This window comes from Anolis sagrei, chromosome 1, assembly GCF_037176765.1.
Source record: "Anolis sagrei isolate rAnoSag1 chromosome 1, rAnoSag1.mat, whole genome shotgun sequence".
Classification (NCBI taxonomy): Eukaryota; Metazoa; Chordata; class Lepidosauria; order Squamata; family Dactyloidae; genus Anolis; species Anolis sagrei.
In genome coordinates this window covers 32,266,676-32,289,303 of record NC_090021.1, presented here as the reverse complement: position 1 = coordinate 32,289,303, position 22,628 = coordinate 32,266,676, and the positions used below count along the sequence as shown (strand labels likewise).

At 37.3% G+C, this 22,628-nt stretch overlaps 1 protein-coding gene across 2 annotated transcripts in view; it reads left to right on the top strand.

The window, feature by feature from the left end:
• LPGAT1 (lysophosphatidylglycerol acyltransferase 1) overlaps positions 1–22,628 on the top strand; it is a 78,227-nt gene that overhangs the window by 35,046 nt on the left and 20,553 nt on the right. For both annotated transcript variants that reach the window (XM_060754318.2, XM_060754317.2), the window contains 3 exons: positions 4,470–4,588; positions 6,695–6,790; positions 7,167–7,440. In XM_060754318.2, the coding sequence (XP_060610301.1) occupies positions 4,470–4,588; positions 6,695–6,790; positions 7,167–7,440 (489 nt within the window). The remainder of the gene's footprint in view (positions 1–4,469; positions 4,589–6,694; positions 6,791–7,166; positions 7,441–22,628) is intronic.

Genomic DNA, 22,628 nt, shown 5'->3' with positions numbered 1-22,628 from the left:
AAGGCCTTCTTTTTTGGGAGCTTTTAAAAATCACTACTTTCTCGTCTTGTGTTTCTCCGCATTGATGTTTCTTGTGTATCATTATAATATTTAGCATATGTTTGACTGTTTTAAAATCAGTTGTGTGTGTGTGTGGGTTGGTAGTTATTTATGAATACTGAACAGTGTACAGGTAGTTCCCAAGTTACACATAAGGAAGGTCCCCTAGGTTTGTTCTTAAGTTGAATTTGTATGTAAATCAGAACAGGTACATTTTTAGTGTAACTCCACAAGCTTTGGATAACATAGGGAAGGGCTAACGCCTCTGTGGTGTTTGATTCTATGTCTGTGCTCCTGTTCAGAAGATTTCACCTCACTTTCTGTCTTTATGATAATTGGATTTTGAAAAATGTGGCTTGTTCTGGAAACAAGGATTGGTGAGAAAACTTCAGTGGAGACACCTTTTCCCCAAGATAACTCTTTCAGGAGTTAATTTCCCTTCCTAGGGGGAGATTTCTCTCACATCCTGTTGTCTCACCACTGTTTTTAACTATAGTTATTTGTAAGTTGAATGCTTGTAACTCGGGAATTACCTGCATTTGTTAATGTTGAAGATGCAAGAAGATTATTTTGCTTTTTTTGCCAAGCTGTATTCTTAGATCAGGGATGAATTTGCACCTGGCATCATCCCTGACCAGTAAGGATGATGAGAGTTGCAATTTAACAACATTAAGGGAGCCATACATTACCTATCCTTGCATTGGGTTGTACATTCACACTTCGAATTTTAAATATGCTGTGACTGCTCTGAGCAACAGAGGTATTAAGGCCTTTCTATATGTTTATTACTCCTTTAAATTTTATTTTGACTGTTGTCCTCATAGCCCGTTCATATTGCTTAGCTTCATTCTTTCAAACTTCCTCTTCCATCTTTTCTCCTTCTTTGCAAAGGAGCCAACATTTTTGTTCCTCTTCCATAAACCTGCTTTGAAATACTGTACAAGAATAACATCATGTTGATTGAAGACATTATTTGTAGGAGTAAAGATGTGATTAAGCCAGTTCCTTTTAAGAGTGTTGCTTCATGCATAGAAATCAAACTCAAGAGCCAGGGAGGGTTGCAGAAGTTAGCTGCATGCTGTGTTTTTATTTCTTCTGAATTAAAGCAAAAAGATTATAGATGTCATATGTTTCCAGGCAGCTAACACTCAAAGGAAATTTCTCTGAAACTCTTAGCCTACGTTTGTAATAAAACAGTGAGGTTTGACTCATGGAGCCTGTAGGTGTGATGGAAGATGAAAGTCCAAGCAGGCTGAAATAGCACAGAAATCGTCTAAGGCAGAAATCAGTCCCATTTATAGCATCTGTAAGCTTTCTGGTATCATTGTGACTGATACAGAATACAGAGTTTCCTCAACTGAGATTTTGCAGATTGGTAAATTGTGCCTTTTTATTATTTTTTTTAAAAAAGATGACATTTTTGTTTATAGAAAATCTAAAATGAACTTCTGGCTATTGGTAGTTACAATAGGAGAAAGGCTGATACAGTTTACTTTAGGTCTGGATATGAGAAACAAAACCGGATCCAGATACTCCTGGGTGGTCCATCCTGGCTATAGTTGGATCCTGCATTGCAGATTGTTAGGGTGGGTGGATTAAGTAACCTCCAAAATCTTTTGTGACACTTTCACATGCACAAAGATTTTTTTTCTTTTTCGGCTAGCAAGAATCTTCTCTCTTTGATATACGGAATCCAGACAAATTAAGCATAGTTCATATTTTTCCAGATAGCATGTTAGCACTGTGTTTTCTTCCCATTGCCTAGAATACTATTACTGATAAAGATCCCCTTTCCTCTGATAAACTAGTCAATTGCTACTCAAAATGGTCATCTGTGTACTCTTGCTGGTTAATGAAAAAGACATACAATGTTTACATAAGTAACAAACTATCAGAAAGTGAGACATAAAGTTAGAACTCTTGATAGAGCATGTTTTTATAACTTCTAGGCGAACATTTGATGGTCCTGCTCTCGACTTCATATTGCTTCACTCATATGCATGACTATAGGCAGTGAAGGGTGCTTTGAGATGGGAATAGAAGTCATCTATATGTGGCTGCAGTATCATAAGAGACAGATCATGTGACAACCTTATTTATTAATTCAAAACATTTGAGTTGATCCTCACAATCACAAGAACATAATAGTTGTGAACATAAAAAGGCTGTTCTGCAGGACAGGTAATGGTTTCAGAAGTTTGTTGTAAGAAGCAGGGAGGGTAACTTTTGGCTCTGGGGTGTGGTGGAGGTTCCTTCTTTGGAGCATTTTAAGCAGAGGCTGGATGGTCATCTGTCAGGGGTGCTTTGAATGCAATTTTCCTGCTTCTTGGCAGGGGTTGGAGTGGATGGCCCATGGGGTCTCTTCCAACTTAATGATTCTATGAGTGCTTTCTGAGTGGTCCTATTTCTTCCCATTTTTTAATTCAGTTTTTAACAGGAAAAAAACTTACACATGCATACATACACATCTTGGACGACAATTATGTACCCAACTACAATTTCTCTTACCAGTGTACATCTCTACTCTAATTACATGTAACTCCAAAATACAAACAAACAAACATAGTACTGCACATATCTCTATAGCACATATATGTGTGTTTATATGTTTAAGAAAACTGTAGTTTTTCATTCACTCATCTCTGTGACTAGACTTTGGACTGTTGTAAATGAGTTTCAAAAAAAGTTGTATGTGCTACAAGTAATACAAGTTCAGATTGAGACAAAAGGTTATCTTAATTCAAATGCCAAAAAAGTGCAAACTTCAAACAGTTATTGAACTGTGATCAGAAGGGCAGTATGAACTCTGTGATATGATGAACAATCAGAACTGACATACATATTGAATTCTCAAATTTTCTACTAGATTGAAATGTGTGTTCTTTTAATAACTCAATTCACCCAAGAACCTTAATGTCCCTGATCTTTTCAGAGTCAGTTCATATGTTAAAATTTTAAATACTCATCTCATTTTTAAGTTTTTTCCCCAAAGTCGGTATGCTCTTTGGTTGCCCTCTCAAATGAAGATTACACCTCTTTTTAGATAACAAATTTCATGTGGAAGAGCCTTTTCTTTTTTCATCGGGCTTTTATATTTAATAGTTCTGTTTATGCATTTTCTTATGGGTTTGTTCTACTGATACTAAATTTGATTATTGGTGGTGGGGATTGTTTGCTTTTTTGTAATGTGTTTAGATACATTTTTTCTTAAGTGGGTTGAAACATAATAACTAAATGTTTACCGTTCTTTATTAAAGAATTAGTTCTACTATCATCAATTGTTCTTGGTCTCTTGGATACCTTCTTTCCCCCTTGATCTTGTTTAAGTTTAGAGATTTATCTCATAGCACTTACAGTTGTGCATCTTCTCTATTTTTCAAATTATTTTTCATAGCCGTCTTGTTCTGGGAAGTCTTTTAAATTTTTTTACTTTGGCAACATTTCAGTAAATCAAGCACCTAAAAGTATTAATTTGTTCATATACATCTATTTACATTTGCTTGTCACCACTCCCTTTGACATTTTAATTTCCAGCTCATTTATGTATCAAATGAAGAAATTCAGTAGTTTTTTGTGTATTCTTTCTGATATCTTTACTTTTAAAATCAATTGTTGAGAGAGAATCAAATGTAAATATATTAAGGAAAGTTGAACTAAGAGAATGTGGGAGTGTTTCATTTCACCTTTTCCTGTTCTAACAGGTTTCTTCTTCTTCTTCTAAATACAAATTAGTGTGGTCTACTAGTAATAGCGCTATTGAGGGTATGTTGATACTGAGTGTGTGTTGTTTAATAATAAGTATGTATTATTAGGGCCCTTAGGTGTCATAGCGAGTTAAACCGTTGAGCTGCTGAATGAAAGGTTGGTGGTTCGAATCTGGGGAGCAGGGTGAGCTCCCGCTGTTAGGCCCAGCTTCTGTCAACCAAGCAGTTCAAAAACATACACATGTAAATAAATAAAGAGATACCGCTTTTGGGGAAAGTAACGGTGCTCCATGCAGTCATGCTGGCCACATGACCTTGGAGGTGTCTACAGACAACACCGGCTCTTCAGCTTAGAAATGGAGATGAGCACCACCATCCAGAGCCGGGCACAACTAGACTTAATGTTAGGGGAGATCTTTTCCTTTACCTTATGCATTATTATTATTATTATTATTATTATTATTATTATTATTATGCAGTGAGTAAAAATACACTCAAAATCAAATTGCCAGTCTCACCTACAATATCTAGCAAAGAAATGGAACTTGTATAGGATCCAACTTAAACATTTCTCAGTTGCCTCAGTAGATTTATTCTACTTGAAACTACCAGCTAGAGTAGCTTATATACTACTTGGAATTGGTTTGTAGATGCTGATTAAAAATATTTAATTTAAATACATTTTCTCCCCCCCCCCCCTTTCCCCACCCCCACCCCGGAAAAAAGTCATGGAATGGGGAGATGATGTTAAAACAATCTCAGAAGATGAAGCTGTGATGTTGGTGAACCATCAAGCAACAGGAGATATTTGCACTCTAATGATGTGCCTTCAGGACAAAGGCACGGTATGCTGTTTTCTTTATATACAATTGTTATGTACTGGGTAAGCCTCCATGAGTACTTCCTGAAAACTGCAACACTGGAAGAAAGAAGGTATTTCATATCCAGCCCCAAGGCACAAATGTATATTCGTTGAGCCTTTTCCCCACTTTCCTCTCCTGCAGATGAACTAATGTCCCCCAGGCCAGGGCTTGTTAAACTTTTTTCCACTGGTGACCCCTTTCCACTGAGAAATTTTTACTTGACTCCAGTTATATAGATACTGTATATGAAACAGGTATCAAAATAAAACATTTCTGGTAATAAATCAGCATTTGCAAGACTTTCTAAACAGGCTAATTTTCCTTTTGTGGAGTATAGCCGAAGTATTTTCTGCAGAGTCCATTGTAAACTCTGCATGTTTTTGCTAACAGATTTGTGCAAATGGGTGCCATTCAGAAACCTTTTATTGTTATCAAAAATTTTGTGACCCCAACATTGAGCTAAGGGGACCTTATTTGGGATCAGAACCAGCAGTTTGAGAAGCAATGCCCTAGATGGCAGTTTCTTAGAAGCAAGGCGCACAAACAAGTGAGGTATTTGCAGGCCAGGAATAATTTAAAATGAGTGGCCCAGGAAAGAAAACCAAGATATATGTCTTAGGGGAAGGCACAAAGAAAGATTTACTTCCTAATGCCAGTGTCCTGCTAGACAAGCTCTTGTTTATGGAGCAAATGTTATGCAGTAACAGAAAGAAAAACAGTGGGCATTTAAACACAATCAACACTTATTTTTGCTTTTATGTACTGGAAACAGTGGTTGCCAAATGAAAATACTATATCAATGTAGTTCTTGTGGGTTTTTTCGGGCTATATGGCCATGTTCTAGAGGCATTTCTCCTGACGTTTCGCCTGCATCTATGGCAAGCATCTTCAGAGGTCTGCTGGAGCTGGGAAAAAGGGGTTTATATATCTGTGGAATGACCAGGGTGAGACAAAAGGCTTTTGTAAGTTGGGCTAGGTGTGAATCTTTTCAACTGACCACCTTGATTAGCATACAATGGGCTGACAGTGCCTGGAGCAAACTCTTCTTGAAAGGTGATTAGATGTCCCTGCCTGTTTTTCTCTCTGCTGTTTTAATTTTAGAGTTTTTTAATACTGGTAGCCAGATTTTGTTCATTTTCATGGTTTCTTCCTTTCTGTTGAAATTGTCCACATGTTTGTGGATTTCAATGGCTTCTCTGTGTAGTCTGACATGGTGGTTGTGAGAGTGGTCCAGCATTTTTGTGTTCTCAAATAATTCCACAGATATATAAACCCCTTTTTCCCAGCTCCAGCAGACCTCTGAAGATGCTTGCCATAGATGCAGGCGAAACGTCAGGAGAAATGCCTCTAGAACATGGCCATATAGCCCGAAAAAACCCACAAGAACTGAGTGATTCCGGCCATGAAAGCCTTCGACAATACATATATCAATGTAGTCACTTAATGTAACACATTCTTAAGTCTGACTTCTGTGTAAGAGGCAGTGGAATGGGAATTGTATACATCCCAGTATCTCCAGTATTAATTGTGAGGTCTGGTCTGCAAACAATATTTGTTTGGAGAAGGTTATGATCTGAGGCTGATTTTAGCATAAGATAGATTAAGGTTAAATACTAAATATGTTTTAGTATTTAACCTTATTACTTCTCAGTATAAAAATACAAAATCGTATATACTAGCTTTGCTCTATTTGAAAGAAAACACCATTAAAATTGCAAACTCATTTCAAGAATTTTTTAAAAAGGATTTATCTCAAAATGTTTAACACAAACAAATTATTTTTTTCTGTAAAATAAAAACTTTGAAAATATCGGGTTAAGGTGGAAATTGACTTCCAAGAGATCATGCTGTTATAGATAAGCACTTGTTGAAACCTAACAGCACATTAACATTCTCAAAGAACCACATTTATATTTAAACATTTTTTTAGTAAGAAAAACAGATTTCTGCCAATTTCTTTATATGCTTCTATACTGTACTTGTTATGAAATGCATGTAGAACATATATGATCATGTTATTGCAGCAACCTGTCTCTGAAATCCTTTTTCTTTTTATGTACTGACAAGTTCTCATCTGATCTTTTTCAGGTTGTTCGTCAGATGATGTGGCTGATGGATCATATTTTTAAATATACAAACTTTGGAATAGTATCTTTAATTCATGGAGACTTCTTTATAAGACAGGTAACAAGTTAAAATATTAGTGGTATCATTGTTTTCCTGATATTCAGATAAGTTATAAATTATGGTTTGATGCATTTGGAAATATGGAAAAATGGAGTTTACTCCAAACAGATTTTGAAAATTGCTTATTTTGGTGTATAAGATGAAAAAGAGGAAAGTTTTGGAAGCAAACTTAACCTCAGTTTATAGAAATGAAAAAAAAACAATGATTTAATTTTTCTTTCCTCAACCCACTAAATTTGGTATTTACTGGGGGGGGGGGGGGGGGGAATCCTTTGGAAATTTTTCTTGGAAAAAAACCTCCCAAAGAAATGTAGTTGATTTCTTAAGAAAAATAATTTTCTTTATTTTACTTGGGTATCTTTTTCTATTTTAGGGAAAAGCTTACCGTGACCAGCAGCTTGTGCTTCTTCAAGAACATCTAGAAAAATATTATAGGAGTCGTGATCGCAAGTGGATTGTATTGTTTCCAGAGGGTGGTTTTCTTCGAAAAAGAAGAGAAACCAGCCAGGCATTTGCCAAGAAAAACAATTTGCCATTTCTCACACATGTTACATTGCCAAGACTTGGGGCTACACAGGTTATATTGAAAAAGCTGGTAGCTCAGCAAGAAAATGGAACTCTGGCAGGAGGAGATGCTGCAGAAGCAGGTAGAGCTCATCATCAAATGTTTGTATATTTAATTGTCCTCTTATCAGAATTTCAGTGAGTGTCAGCTTTTGTATATAGCATAACCCATAGACCGTATTGCACAGGCCAATTTACTCACAAATTTGATGTCTTTATCAATTTGTTCCTCATGCAAACTTATGCAGCACTTTTAATAATTAACCAATACTTATAGATTCTTTTTCTTTCAAATGGCTGAAAATAAGTGGTTGATCTTTGATCATTTAATTGCTTCTGTTTAGCTGTTCTTGGGATCACAGAGCATAACATACATGTATTTCCATAAGAGGGATATGGTGAGTTTGCAGGAGACAGTGATGATTAGTTCTGTATCTTTGACTTATTTTCCAGTTGTGCATCTATTAGACTTTCATCACCAGAACAAGAATATATAGCTTTCTCACTTACTGTGTGAAAGCATTATAGCTTTTAAAACAGTTCTAATGGAATCATCTCCTCCTCCTCCTCATTTAGAGCACTCGTCACCACTATGGTCTCTGTGGGCTGGAAAGTTTAAAAACTGCTGGCTTGATGTCATGGAAATAAGTTCTAAAATAATGTGTACCCATTACTTCTTTTAGAAGAAAAGGTCTTTACTCTGTTTATTTGTGTGTATGCAGGTCTATTTAATTGCAGTTGTACTATCTGTATTTTTGGGTGGTTCTTCATATGAATCAATGATTTCCAAGCAGTTCTGAAAAGTGGAGGCTGCCTTCTGAGAGGCAGACATTGCTCAGATTAACAGCATTCAGAAATGTAGCTAGTCATAGTAATGAAAGATGTCATTTTACTGGAAATCTCAAATGTTAAGAGCATAATGGAAGTTTAGCAGATGCACAGGACTGGACTGGACCGGGGGGGGGGGGGGGTGTTGACTATTCCTCAATGTGACCTGAATGTATGTTCTACCTTCTCACAGTTCACTTGTTTGATTTTTAATTTTAATCAGAGGAGACATATTTTTTTCCTTGCTGAAAGATACGCAAAGAGAGTACCCAGAAAACAATGATAGTAAGAGGTGAACAACTGCAGTTCTGCATGCTTTTCACCTGAGTTTTCCACCTTTGCTGTTTCTTTTTCTTACATGAAAAGTGTAGATGCACAGGCTGTTCTACTCCAAAAGGGTTGCAAGTATGGTTTCTGCTTCTGACTAGGAATGACAAGTCTCTTCCCAAGCTCAGTCTCCTCCCTGCTAGGCACGTAGAAAGTGCTTTTGAGAGCAAGAGCCCGTGTTTTGAGTGTTGGATTGCAAATGAAATGCAAAGATACAGAATGGGGGACGCCTGGCTCGAGAGCAGTACGTGTGAAAAAGATCTTGGAGTCCTCGTGGACAACAAGTTAAACATGAGCCAACAATGTGATGTGGCGGCAAAAAAAGCCAATGGGATTTTGGCCTGCATCAATAGGAGCATAGTGTCTAGATCTAAGGAAGTAATGCTACCCCTCTATTCTGCTTTGGTTAGACCACATCTGGAATATTGTGTCCAATTCTGGGCACCACAATTCAAGAGAGATGTTGACAAGCTGGAAAGTGTCCAGAGGAGGGTGACTAAAATGATCAAGGGTCTGGAGAACAAGCCCTATGAGGAGCGGCTTAGGGAACTGGGCATGTTTAGCCTGAAGAAGAGAAGGCTGAGAGGAGATATGATAGCCATGTATAAATATGTGAGAGGAAGCCACAGGGAGGAGGGAGCAAGCTTGTTTTCTGCTTCCTTGGAGACTAGGACACGGAACAATGGCTTCAAACTACAAGAGAGGAGATTCCATCTGAACATTAGGAAGAACTTCCTGACTGTGAGAGCCGTTCAGCAGTGGAACTCTCTGCCCCGGAGTGTGGTGGAGGCGCCTTCTTTGGAAGCTTTTAAGCAGAGGCTGGATGGCCATTTGTCGGGGGTGATTTGAATGCAATGTTCCTGCTTCTTGGCAGGGGGTTGGACTGGATGGCCCATGAGGTCTCTTCCAACTCTATGATTCTATGATTTTATGATTCTATGATTCTATCTGGACATCAGGGTTTGAATTCCCAGGTGGGTTTGGAAACCCACTGGGTGACTTTGAGCAAATCACATTATCACTCTCTTAGAGGAAAGCTAAGTCAAATGACTCTGAACAAATCTTGCAAAAAAACAAGATTGGGTCACCTTAAGGTTGCATAAGTTGGAAATGACTTGAAGGCACACAAGAACATCATATAGTACTTTCAGGGGTTTTCCTGTTGCCCTTTCCTGCGCCCTGTACAGTCAAAGCAAACTCCTGAAAGCAGAAAGAGCAAAGCTTCTGAGAAAGTGGGACAGCAAAGACTTTGTAATGTAGTTCAAAGTTTGATTAATTACAAAATCCTATTTTGGTTTTGGTATTGGACAGTTGTATATTTCAGGCTGGTCCTCCTGCTTTAGACATACTTTTTTGTGTCTCTGCTGCAGGAAAAGGTATTTGATTTAGAGCAGTGGTTCCCAACCCATGAGTTTTCTCTGAGGTTGCCAGGCAGTGGTGAGCTATGAAAATGTCAAAAAGGAAAGAAAAAAAAATCATGTCATCACATCCTGCACAGAGATTTGTTTGCATATATTATATTGAAAAATATATTTTTGATGTGTTTTCATTTACTCTATTTAAAAGTCTGTTTTTAATGTATTGGAGTTGTGGGTCACTTTGTCTCTGTAAAATGGGATCACGACTCAAAAAATGTTGGGAACCTCTGATTTAGAGGAAGCAACCCTCTAGGGTAGTTCTTGTGCTTGGGGCTATATGAAGAGGTGGAGTTGCACTGAATCATCTTTCTGGTCCACTGGCTGAAATCTCCGGACACCAACTGGATCATAGTGTGGGTCTGCTTTCTTTGTTGTTCTGGGTTTTTTCCCCCTGTTTTAGTCCTTATAGTCTTTGTTTTTCTCAGTTTTATTAGGTGTAGGATATAGTTCTAAAGCACGGTCCTTATCATTTTTTTCACCTACAATTTCTGATAATCTCCATGCTGATTTCTCTGTGTTACAAGATCTTCCTAGCCGTGTTTTTCTTGCTAGGTTTTTTTGAGGGAGAACTTTTTATTAAACTGTACTGCAGGGGTCCTCAAACTAAGGCCCAGGGGCCGAATACGGCCCTCCAAGGTCATTTACCCAGCCCTCACTCAGGGTCAACCTAAGTCTGAAATGACTTGAAAGTACACAACAACAACAACAACAACAATCCTATCTCATCAACCAAAAGCAGGCACACGCTTCTCATTGAAATACATTCATGCTTTTTTCAAATTATAATCTGGCCCTCCAATAGTTTGAGGGACTGTGATCTGGCCCTCTGTTTAAAAAGTTTGAGGACCCCTGCTGTACTGTCTCGTTGTTGTTGTTGTTGTTGTTGTTGTTGTTATTTGAAACATAACAAGATGAATCCACAGCAGACAAGATCACTCTGCTGGCTGTTGTATTGGATCACACGTCAGACACTTCCCACACAGTCTAGGACTATGTGATGTATCGGTAAATAATGTGTGCAGATCCCAGTAAGGTGGCCTTCTGTAGCTGGCAGATGGTAATTTTGTCAGCGCCGATTGTGTTTAAGTGCAGGCCAAGGTCTTTAGGCACTGCAACCATTTTGGTAGCTTGATGTTACGTATTTGTGGTCTCTCTGATTCACCTATACTGGTTCTAAACCTTCCTGCTACTACACTTACAAAAAGTTATGGCTTCTGTTCTCCCCAAATCCCCTTTGTCTGCTTCAGTAGCACTTGGAGCCTCCTTTGTTAGGGAACATTTTATTCAGTCTTCATAGGCTTACAAAGCACTTTATTTTATTCAGTTTTTGTTGATTTATTGAGCATTTTGAGTTATTTTATTTTCTATGATTTTATTTTTCATTCTTTCTCCTGTAGCAGTTTGAAAGTAATGCATTAAAAGTAATCACATTACCTTGTTACATTGCATTTTATTGTTACACTGCATTACATTGGGGACAAGGATTTTTGTTTTTACCATTCTTAAAATGTAACAGAGTTGCTTTGGGTTAATGAGCAACATTGGTTTCAGAAGGGCTTTTTATTTTTAAATAGTTAAAAAAAGAATGACAACACCTTAGTAATGTATTACTAACGTGTCACTTTTGAAGTACTTTGAAAAATACCATTCCAATTAATAAATAATACAGCAATAGTCCTGGTTTGAAAATGCTGCTGCTTAATGCCAGTTTGGTGAATGCTAAAATAGCTGCCATTTTGAACAAGATCCTAGATGAATGTGCTGACCCGATATGTATTATACATACCAGGTTATATGAGGGTGGGAAAAATTAATCTCTCTCAGTTTTTCCCACTAGGTTTTTTTCTGCAAAACAAAAGGCAAGACTTTGTTGGTAGGGAAGTGAATTACAGTGGTCTATTATTATAGAACTGTCCAAAAATGATGTTTTGGATTCTCAGTCACAAAGGATAATACTACCCACTCAACAGTTTACTGCTGTTTCATAGACTTGTAGTTGAGACAGTTAAAGGGGAGGGTGACCTTGGTCCCTGTTCATTCACCGTCAATTGATATTTTCCTCATACAGTCATACCACGACAAATGAAATCTAAATCCAGGTGACACTTAACTTAAGAATGTTACTCTGTTTGCTGTGCATTTGCATAGTAACACAACTTCAAGGTCACTTGTACGTTTATAGTATTCTGCTCTACAATTATGCTGAAGATTCACCATTTTAAGCTGAACCTTTTATAGTGAAAGAAATAGAGAATGGATAAAATAAGTGTTCATTTTAACTCCAAATCTGCCCTTGACTTATGTATGAGATTGATTTATACATGAATATATATGGTACTTCTATGTGCATAATTATCCCTAGGAATTTATTTCAGATGATTAATTTTATTATAAATAAGACGATAAAAGATATTGCACAGGATTTAGAGAAGTGGTTGGATTTAAAGATGAGTTTGTGCTGTAAGAAAACATGATTAAAATGATGCTATCTTGAATTGTTTATGTTATTTATGTAAGTCTTCTACGATACTTAAATCTTGCAAGTATTTTCAAAAACTAAATGCATTGTTCCAGAGATTTTGGTAGGTCATCTCCTCCTAGAATTTCAAGGAAAAGGGTACAAATTCCATTCAAAGAGAGGAAGGGTTCAGCCTTCCAGATCCTCAGAGGTTCTTCAAAGGACCAGCCCCCTGCCAGTTGCCCACTCCCGCCTTAAGGTGTCCCAAATACCAAACTATTTTAGGCCTTTAAATTTTCGGAAATAGCACCATGAACTGGAATCACACAAGTAGCTCGTTCATCAGTGCTACTGCTTGAGCATGGAAGAAGCAACATCTTTTAAGAAACTGTCCAAACGATTAACCTGTTATTTAAGGGGGAAGAGATCAGATTGTACACATGTAGTGTAGGCTGTATTCTTAACCCAGGATCAACTCATCCATTAACTAGCATGTTTTTATTTTACTGGGATAGACTTCAGTTTGCTTCAATTCTTCCAGGTCTTTTATCTGCTTTTAGATGCTGACTTGGGGATTCTCTTAGAAAGATAGCATATGAAGTAGTAAAAAAAAAAAAGCTAAGACATAGGCCGTGGTCTACATATCTGCCAGGGTATTCCTGCTTCTAGGCAGGGGGTTGGACTGGATGGCCCATGAGGTCTCTTCCAACTCTATGATTCTATGGTAGTTATCCTGTGCTAGCACTGCATAATCCTGTTACTGAATTCTGTCATAGTGCATCATATAATAAACAGTGAATGTGCATAGCTCTTACCTGATTATTCTGTATAATGTGCGGTATATAGAGTCAGTTATGCAGTGCACATTGACTTGCTATTCTATGCACATTGTTGCACATTTGTAATGGTTTTGCATGTGAAATTCTGCTATCAGCTGTATCTCTCCATTCTTCTTTGTCCACAGTAGTCACTGAATGTGTGATGCAACTTGCATCTGTATAGGTAGTTCATTAAAATAAAAGAAACTGCAATTGTATGTTTTTGTGTGCTGGAGACTTGAAAAATAATATTAATGTAACCTCTTAAGGTATGTTGTTGTTGTTATGTTTATTTATAAACCGCCTTTTTTCTCTACAGAAAATGAGAGTGACTATTAACTAAAATAATATTTATTATCCACCACCATTACACTTACCACCTGATCATTATGTCCAGTGTTAGAGTCTAAGACCTTTAAAAAAGCCATATATGTAAACATACAAAAAGTGGATCCAGTGCTGGACCTGATATCACCAATACCCTTCCAAGTGGTATTGTCACAGATAATGATTAATGTGAACCTTTACAGTACTATTTCTAATACAATATTTAGGTTATTAAGAAGATCTCGAAAATCTAGTAAGGATGAATTAAGATCAACTGAACTCAGATGGACTTACTTCTGAATAGTCATGAGTAGGGTTATGTTAAAGCATTAATACCTGTCTTTTAAAAGATCAACATGAGAAGCATTCTGGTTCGTTCTTAGGTCACCTACAGAGAAAATAAATTGGATGTCCAACCTAAACTCTTCCTTTACATATTTTGGACTGTAGGTAACAACAACTTACCACCAGAGTGTTTTCTAGACTTTAGAACCTAGATGTATTATGTAGCTTGTCTGTTCAGGGTGAATTTCCTTTTTGAAATTCAAGTCTGCTACAACTTGGGGTTTAATGGTATTTCTTGTATTTAATGGCGAATAAACATTGGATAATGTATGAACACATTTATATGCATTAATTTGATGTTTATGCATTGCCTGCCAGTGCTCTAAAATGCCTTTTGTAATTTTAATTACAGTACACCTCTCAGGAGATGTTATGTTAGGTTTGCATAGAAGGATGAATCTACTTATTTTAAATTGTTGTGCTTCCTGGTGTGTCAAGATATATTGTTATAGTTATAATTCTGGTCATTATATGAAGCCTATGTTTTTTTAAGGGCCTACATGATATGTCTTAGTAAGGTACTGATCCTATAGATCAGGAAATGTGGCTGAAAGTGAGATTGTACCTCTTAATATGGCCATTTAAAATTTTAAAATTTAAAATTAAAAAAGTTTTAAAAATTTCCAGATTCTTGTCATTAAGCCAGATATTCACAGTTTTGGAAGATATAAAGAATCCTGTTGGCTTTAGCTCAAACTCTGACAACAATTTTTATTTATTAGTTTCTGACAAGTTCCTCCCTTTCCCCTGAAAGACGAGCAGCAAAGGTTTTGGCTTCCATTGTGACAGCAGCCTCTTTGCCATGTAGGTCAATAAAATTTTGTCTAATAGTCCATAAACAAAGCAGGCAAGATTGTAAACATACTTACAAAAGTTATTTATTCCGGGTTTTATCTCACAATGTTTTAAAGTACTTTTTAGTATTAAGAAGCTGGAATTTGAGTTGAATCAAATACTTTATTAAGAAGTGACTAACTTATCATATGTCAGATCAGTTTGATGGAGAAAACAATAGTTCTATTGTTGGGTTCAATAACTACTCACTTTTTTAGTGTTCAGGCTGCAAAAATTCTAAGACAATATAGATAGTGGTAGTGATACAGAAAGGGTTCAAGGAAATTACATCTGTCTCTTCATTTTCTGCTTTTTCTTCCATAGAATTTGTGTACAATTGAATGGTTCGTATGATTAAAAGGTTCCCCTCCTTTTATTGTTCTAGGAGTTGTAAGAATTTGTACTGGCACTGGATGAAAGCATCCCTCCTAAAGAGTACATTCAGAACTGTTTGACCAAGCTATTGTACTTGGCAGCTTCTGGCTGCAAGAGAGCCAGAGGAAAGGAAGGGCCTGTGGAGATTGATAGATACATGCATTCTGCAGTCTGCAGGGCTTCCATTCAATTCTCTGTGGGCTCATTTACTTGATTTCAGAAGATCAAAAATTAGGAGTTCTCCAGAGATGCAGCATTGAAAGCCGTAATAAACGTCTAAGGTGCCATATCTGAAGTATTTACAATATTGTATTTCTGAGCTTATCTGAGTATATTTAAGTAGCTGATTAGAGGTGTTAGCCTCCTCGTTACTAGTATTTACTTTTACACATTTGTCTGAAAAGATGTAATACTTACTGAGAACCAATGTAACATCTGGATAGTGTGTGAGTTATATGAAGAAGATATATCTCCCTCTCTATGAAGCTTGATGGGTGTCATAAGGCCAGTCATTCCTATTGTTTAAGCTCCCTCGGAGGTATTAGAATGGGATAACACCCACTTACGTCATCCTGAGCTCTTTCAAAGAAAAACGTATAATGTATAGTTAGCCCTTCACATTTGCTGGGGTTTGGAGCATAGGAACTTTTGAATGACTGTGAATAAAGAAATTGCTATTTCTTTATCTAAGAGCAAACTTCTCTTGGAATGTTTTAGTCTTCCAGCATGACTCTGTGGTCAACTTCTTCTTTCTAGAAATCTCTGATACTTGCAGTATGACTGGAGGAAGTTGACCATAGAGTCACACTGGAGGATCTAAAGATTCCAAGTGATAATATTTTAATGAAATCCGTGAATAATCAAAATTTCAAAAGTAAAAACCACAGATGTCGAGGGACAGCTCTATACAGATATAACTCCAAGCCAGAAACACTTGTAATGCTGCACCAGACTTGTTCATAGACTATTTCCTCCACAATGGGATGGGTTTCCAAAGATAGCAGGTGAATTTACACTCTTAAGCCGTAAGGTTCTATATTAGATTTGGCAACCCTGTATGTACTTCCTTTAGTACCAAATTCTTTCATAGTTAATGTTTGCACTGGTCTGATGTGAAGGGTGCAACGGCCCATATATTCTAATCACCCATTCAACATTTATCAAAATTGCCTGATGCATGCTTTACTTTTGTCTGGCCAGTTTTTTTTAATGAGGTAGGCTAGGAGCTATTCTGATCAATTTGGGTTATAATAGGAGGTGGACATCTGTCTTACTATTTTGCGCACCCTATTTCAGTATCCCCTCTTGTCTTTTTAGTTGTCCTGAAATATCATTAGATGAATACCCAAAGGTAGAGGCCCTGCATAGACAGGGATTACTTCCCAAAACCTACAATTTCTACTGCAAAGAAGACCTCAAGTATCATCCCCATAGCACCAAGATGGTTTGCTTGGGCCCACTAGAGACTCACATTAGGTAGTTCTACAATATCCAAAAGAAATTAATCTTGTGTATAACATTTGCCTGGTGCAAGGCTTCACAGTCTGGCAAGGAGCAATATGGATTAGAATATAAATGAGATCTTCGTTTATCAGCTAAGAGCTAAGCATGTTTCAGAGCTCCAAACATGTTGCTAAAGCTACCTTCTCCCACGCGAATGCCAAACTTTATACTGATGTAATGTCATCATGTATAAAGTGATGTGCCTTGGGGCAAAAAAAAAAAAATCCTTTTACATATATCCTGCTAGATCCCAAGCTGGCAATCAAGACATCAATCTGAAGATTGTGGTGAATAGCTCAATAAAACATTCTGCTGCTCTGAAACTGCTGTTGGGCAGCTATTATAAAAGAAACAAATTCCAAGTTGACTATCATTATTAAAGGGGCTAAAATAAAACTACAATCACTCATTTATAAGGCTATAATGTGATGAGTATTTTAACATTATGCACACTTCTGCTTACTGTACCTCACAAAGATTATTGTAGAGCTGGTAAAAATGCAGAAGGTGGCAACCAGAATGACCAAGTGGCTTAGGGAAATCCATATTTTTTTTCTTTATTGAAATATATTTATTTTATCAGTAGCTCATTGCATGATACAAACAATAGAAGCACCAGATAATTTTTAAAATTTCAAACCACAATTTGAAATAGTTTAGAAAAGTTATGAACAATTTAAAACAGTATTCATAGTATACTCTGAAACAAATCCACAATCCACATCATTAGTTATTCTATGACTACTTATGAATAAAGGTTATTAATATGACTTCTTAGTTTTTCTTTTTCTTAAAAAAAAGGTAAAAGGGGGGAGGCTGCTGGTTTGGAGAAAATGGGGATATGGAGAAATGTTCCTCCTATCGTAATAGAATGAAAATGGGTGATGATGGAATCTGAACAACATCATTGAAGCTAATTTATTTTCATGGATAAGGGTCCACTTTTTCAGATGCTCATAAGAATAGAAACTAGGACTGAAGAATAATGACAGGATATGAGAAAGTACCTCAGGAATCATATAGTTAAACTATGGAATTTGTTTTCCACAAAATATGATGGACATTACTTTTGTATGGCTTTAGAAAGGAAAAATATATGGAGCATAAGGCAATCATTGCCTGCAATTTAAAGTTTATTTATTACCTTCATTTTCACAAGTAGTACAGTGATAACTTTTCAGAGTTTAATTCATTCCATGACCGAGCTCTTAACTAAAATCGCTGCTATCTGAAAGCGAAATTTCCTATTGAAATGCTATTAATCTGTTCCGGCCACCCAAACAGCCCCCCCCCCCAATGTTTTTTGTTCTGTGATTTTAAATAAGAAAATGTACTTTATAAATAATAAATAATGTATAAATGTACATTCACGTGGAACAGTAAAAAGAAAGATAAACTTTAAAATGCTAGAAGCACAAAGTTGTGGCAAGGAAGCACATTTGAGGCAACAAAATGTGAGTTGGCCAGTGTAACTGCAAGGCAAAACCCACACATTCACATTGAACAATAAAAAAAGAAAGACCAACTTTAAAATGGTAGAAGCACAAAGTTGTGACACAGTGGTAGAAGCACAAAGTTGTGGCAAGGAAGCACAAATGAAGAGGCAGAAGCATCATTTTCTTCATACTGTACTCATTCCTGCCTCCCTCCCTCCCTCTCTTGCTCTCTCTCCCTCTCTCTCTTCATGGTGCCAAACATACCAGGAATAAAAACCACACAAAATCAACTAACCCATAGTTCCTCAAAGCAGACAGAGCAAAGCGATAGCAATCTCCCAATATAGATAAGCGCATGAGGCATGGAGGCACAAGGTACGGAGGCTGCTCCCTTGAAGCTCTAAAGCCCTATACTCTTACACTAGCACTCCCTATGGCACTAGCTCTTAACTCAAAGTGCTGCTTGTATATCAAAGCAAAACAAGAGATGAGCAACAGTATCTAACTAAAAGTGCACTTAAGGTGAGATGCTCTTAAGTCAAGGTTCTACTGTATGTCCCTGAGTATTCCTTGCCTGGGCAAATGAGCTGGATGGTACTGTTGCACATGTCCTGTTGTTTATCTTGCTAATGGCAATTGGTTGGCCACTGAACAGAGTACTGAGCTAAAGGGGCTTTTGATTTGATTCAACATGCTCCAGTGCAGCTTGTTTCTTAAGTGGATACAGAGTAACAACTACTTCCTTTGTTCTAAACTTTTTTCTGTGATGCAAGGTTCCCTGTGGTGAGGTTTGTTTTACTGTGAGCTCCAGTGTTCATGCCTGACTCTTGAAATTTATGATTTTAAATTTGGAAGCTAAGCAGGGTCAAGGTTAGCCCTAGTTGATACTTGGATTGAGACTGACAACAAATACTAGGTGCTGTAAGATATATTTCAGAGGAAGGAACTGGCAAAACCACATCTGACAATTCCTTGCCTGACAAACCCATATAAAATTTATGGGGTCTCCATAAGTTAATAGGTAACTTGAATGTACACACACCCACACATTGAGTAGAGAAGGCTGGATATAGATATAGTAGTGTGGGGGGGGGGGGGGGAAGAGATGGGATAGTTGAGATGAACAGATGCAAAACAAACAGTTCTTTGGAGATAGTCCTTTGAAAAATTGATCTGGCTTGCTGTTGAATCAGTGATTTTTTGGCAATTGAACACTTGCTAAAGAGAAAACCCCAATGTCTTTTCATAGGAAAAAGAATAAAAATAGCTTGGCTACTGAAGTGTCTTTGGTTACATTAGATAAGCCAAGCATGCAAGGAGAGGCTTTGGAACCCTTCCTCTTCATTTTCCACATCATATCTTCTGGCTGCAGTCCCACTGCTATGCCAAGCTGAATTAAGATGCTCAGTAATACTTCATAAGTTCAGGGTTCACTTAGTATTCTTGAAGCCTGCCTGTGCCATCATCTAGCTGAGTGTTTTTTAAGACCAGTGTTTCTCAAAGTCTGCTCCTCTAGGTGTTTTGGACCTGAAGTCCAAAACACCTGGAGGAGCACAGTTTGGGAAACACTGATTTAGACAATCAGACCACATTTTACCATCATTAAACCTAGAGGCAACATATGATGTTTATATTTGCATAGGAGTTTAGATACAAAACATAGGTCCGATTTCTGTCATGTGGAGACTTCCAGTTCAACAAGAGAAAACGTTACAAAATGGATCGGACTACTTTAAAATGGCCTGTTTTCTTTTTTATGTTACGTAGCCAGTCACAGTATTTTTCTTAGGTTCAGGCTTTTGCTGTTTCATTTCTGCCTTTCTTACTTTAATGTATTTATATCCTGACTTCTGCTGGCTTTCTTTCTACTATTTTGTCTCCTCTGCCTGGAACTATTTCTGACATCCACCTATCAAGCTCACTTCCTTTTGCTCTTTCAACCACTTTCACAAAATCTCCTCTTGTGAAAACTCCTTAATGTGCTTTCTAATGTGCTTAAAATGTTTTATGGTAGTTCTGGCATCTCCTGGAGCTGTGGTAATTGCTGCTGTTGGGAGCCAAGCCAGGTAGATGATGGTAATTCTTTCAGCCTACTACATTTCTTTCAAGATACAGATTATGTTCTCTGAGGGAATGGCACTAATGCTGATAAGCATTGTTCTATTTATATAATCTGATCTGCAAAGACCCACCCATGGTTATAGCAGGGAAGCCACTTATGTGAAGTCAAAGAGCATTTTAAAAACCCTTTTCACTTCAAATCTTGCTTTTCAAATGTCTCTGGTGAGAGTTATAGTATTTAAAGTAATAAATTAATACAAAGTACAGACAACAGGAGAGCATCAGAGCGAACAGTTTTAAAACTGCAGAATTGGTACTTGAAACTACTTTGTGCAGTTATTTACAGCTCCCTGAGGAAGTTGGCCTTGTATAGATAAGGATCCATTTCTTAATATCTGCTGTTGGGGTCACCTAGCTGATGCATGTGGGAGACAACCAGATAAAACCATCACAGATCAGATGAGAAGTTTCTCATGTGAGAGCTTTCCAATGGTTTGGTGGACTTCAGTACTAACAATTTGAGTTTCGGATTTAGAAATAATCAGGCAACTTTGGTAGACTGATTCAGATCTTCAAAAAGTGGGAATGAACCAGAATGTTCTCATCATTTATGCATGTGCCATCTTCAGTAAAATGTAAACAGTGTTCTAAGGCAGAAAGCACTATATTTCCTGTCTAGTAGCACATACAGGCCATCTACTGCTAATATTTACCATTTTTATACCTTGCCCTTCTCACCCTGGAAGGGACTCAAGATGGCATTACAACAGGCAGCAATTTGATGCCATAGAAACATATATTAAAATAAACAATTACAATTAAATACCAAACAGTTAAAACATAAATTATCAATCATCAATTAAAACCACACCATCCAAATCATAATCCAGGGTTGTTCCATTTGTTGCAAATAGACCAAAACATGAGTAATATATCTGTACTGAAATGAAAAATTAGGTAACCTGGCTAAGGCATTAAAATAATTTTCAGAAACTTTATATTATTAATGGGTCTTGTGAATGTGATTTTATCACCCATTTATTTTAGTGTGTGGTGTATCCACATTGGAGTGAACAAGATATAGCTTGCTGTGCGGTGTGTGTAAGACATGACTCACTAGCACATGATAACACTTTGGAAGGTAGGAAAAGAGGAAATCAAGGGTAGCCAGTTCTGCAGTGGGCCTGCAGGACAATCCTATCCCTGGGACTTGCCACAGGCTATTAGTACCACAGAAGTGATCACAGAGCCTTGTTTTATAAGAAAACTGTATCCCCTAGAGCTCAGCTACCTTTTACTTTCTGTTCAAAAATTGTTGGAAGTGTTGCACAGGTGCTTCTGGGAGCTATAAAACAGGTGGAGGTTGTTATTATTATTAATGCCTGCCTTCAAGTCAACTTTCATTTATGTGAGACCTCCAAGTTCCCCTGTCCTCAACAGCCTTACTCAGGTCCTGCAGACTCAGGACCGTGGCTTATTTAATTGAGTCTATTCTGCTGGAAGGCGACCTTACACTTTCAGTTGTGAAGCATCTTATTGTGATCACTTGAGCTCATGTTATAGCAAGGTAGGAAAGAGGAAGGTCGCCTTCCAGCAGAATAGACTCAATTAAATAAGCCACGGTCCTGAGTCTGCAGGACCTGAGTAAGGCTGTTGAGGACAGGGGAACTTGGAGGTCTCACATAAATGAAAGTTGACTTGAAGGCAGGCATTAATAATAATAACAACCTCCACCTGTTTTATAGCTCCCAGAAGCACCTGTGCAACACTTCCAACAATTTTTGAACAGAAAGTAAAAGGTAGCTGAGCTCTAGGGGATACAGTTTTCTTATAAAACAAGGCTCTGTGATCACTTCTGTGGTACTAATAGCCTGTGGCAAGTCCCAGGGATAGGATTGTCCTGCAGGCCCACTGCAGAACTGGCTACCCTTGATTTACACTTTCAGTTGTGAAGCATCTTATTGTGATCACTTGAGCTCATGTTATAGCACAGAGTGTTCTTGTAGATATGACTGCAGAAAGAACAAAGTAGACAATGGCTGTAACCTAGCTTCTGTGGCAGAGAGGAGTGGCCAGAATTCACAGTGCTGAAGGCAAGAATGCTTGGGAGTTCAGTCTTTGTGAATTCTGATGTTAACTTCCTTGATTTGTATCTCTTGAACTCATGTACATATTAAAATGTCTACTCACTGGATTTTGCACTTATCTCAATATTTTTTTTTGCTCCAGTTTTTGATATAAAAAACATTCCAAATATGTTTTGGGTTTGGATAAAAATCAATTTAGAAAATGAATGTATGAGAAAATACAGCTAAATTAGTATCTAAATATGAATATTCATAGACATTTTTTTGAAAAAAAAATGGCAAATGAGTGCAAATCAAGATGGAGTATGTTTATGATGGATAATACAATACATACAAAAATGCCACAAACTGAAAATGAAAATCACATTAAGGAAAAAAAGAGCAAAACCTCACCTTAGAAAGCAAGGGTACTAAATGGATCTTAGTTCATTGTGTGTAGCACATTGAACCAAAA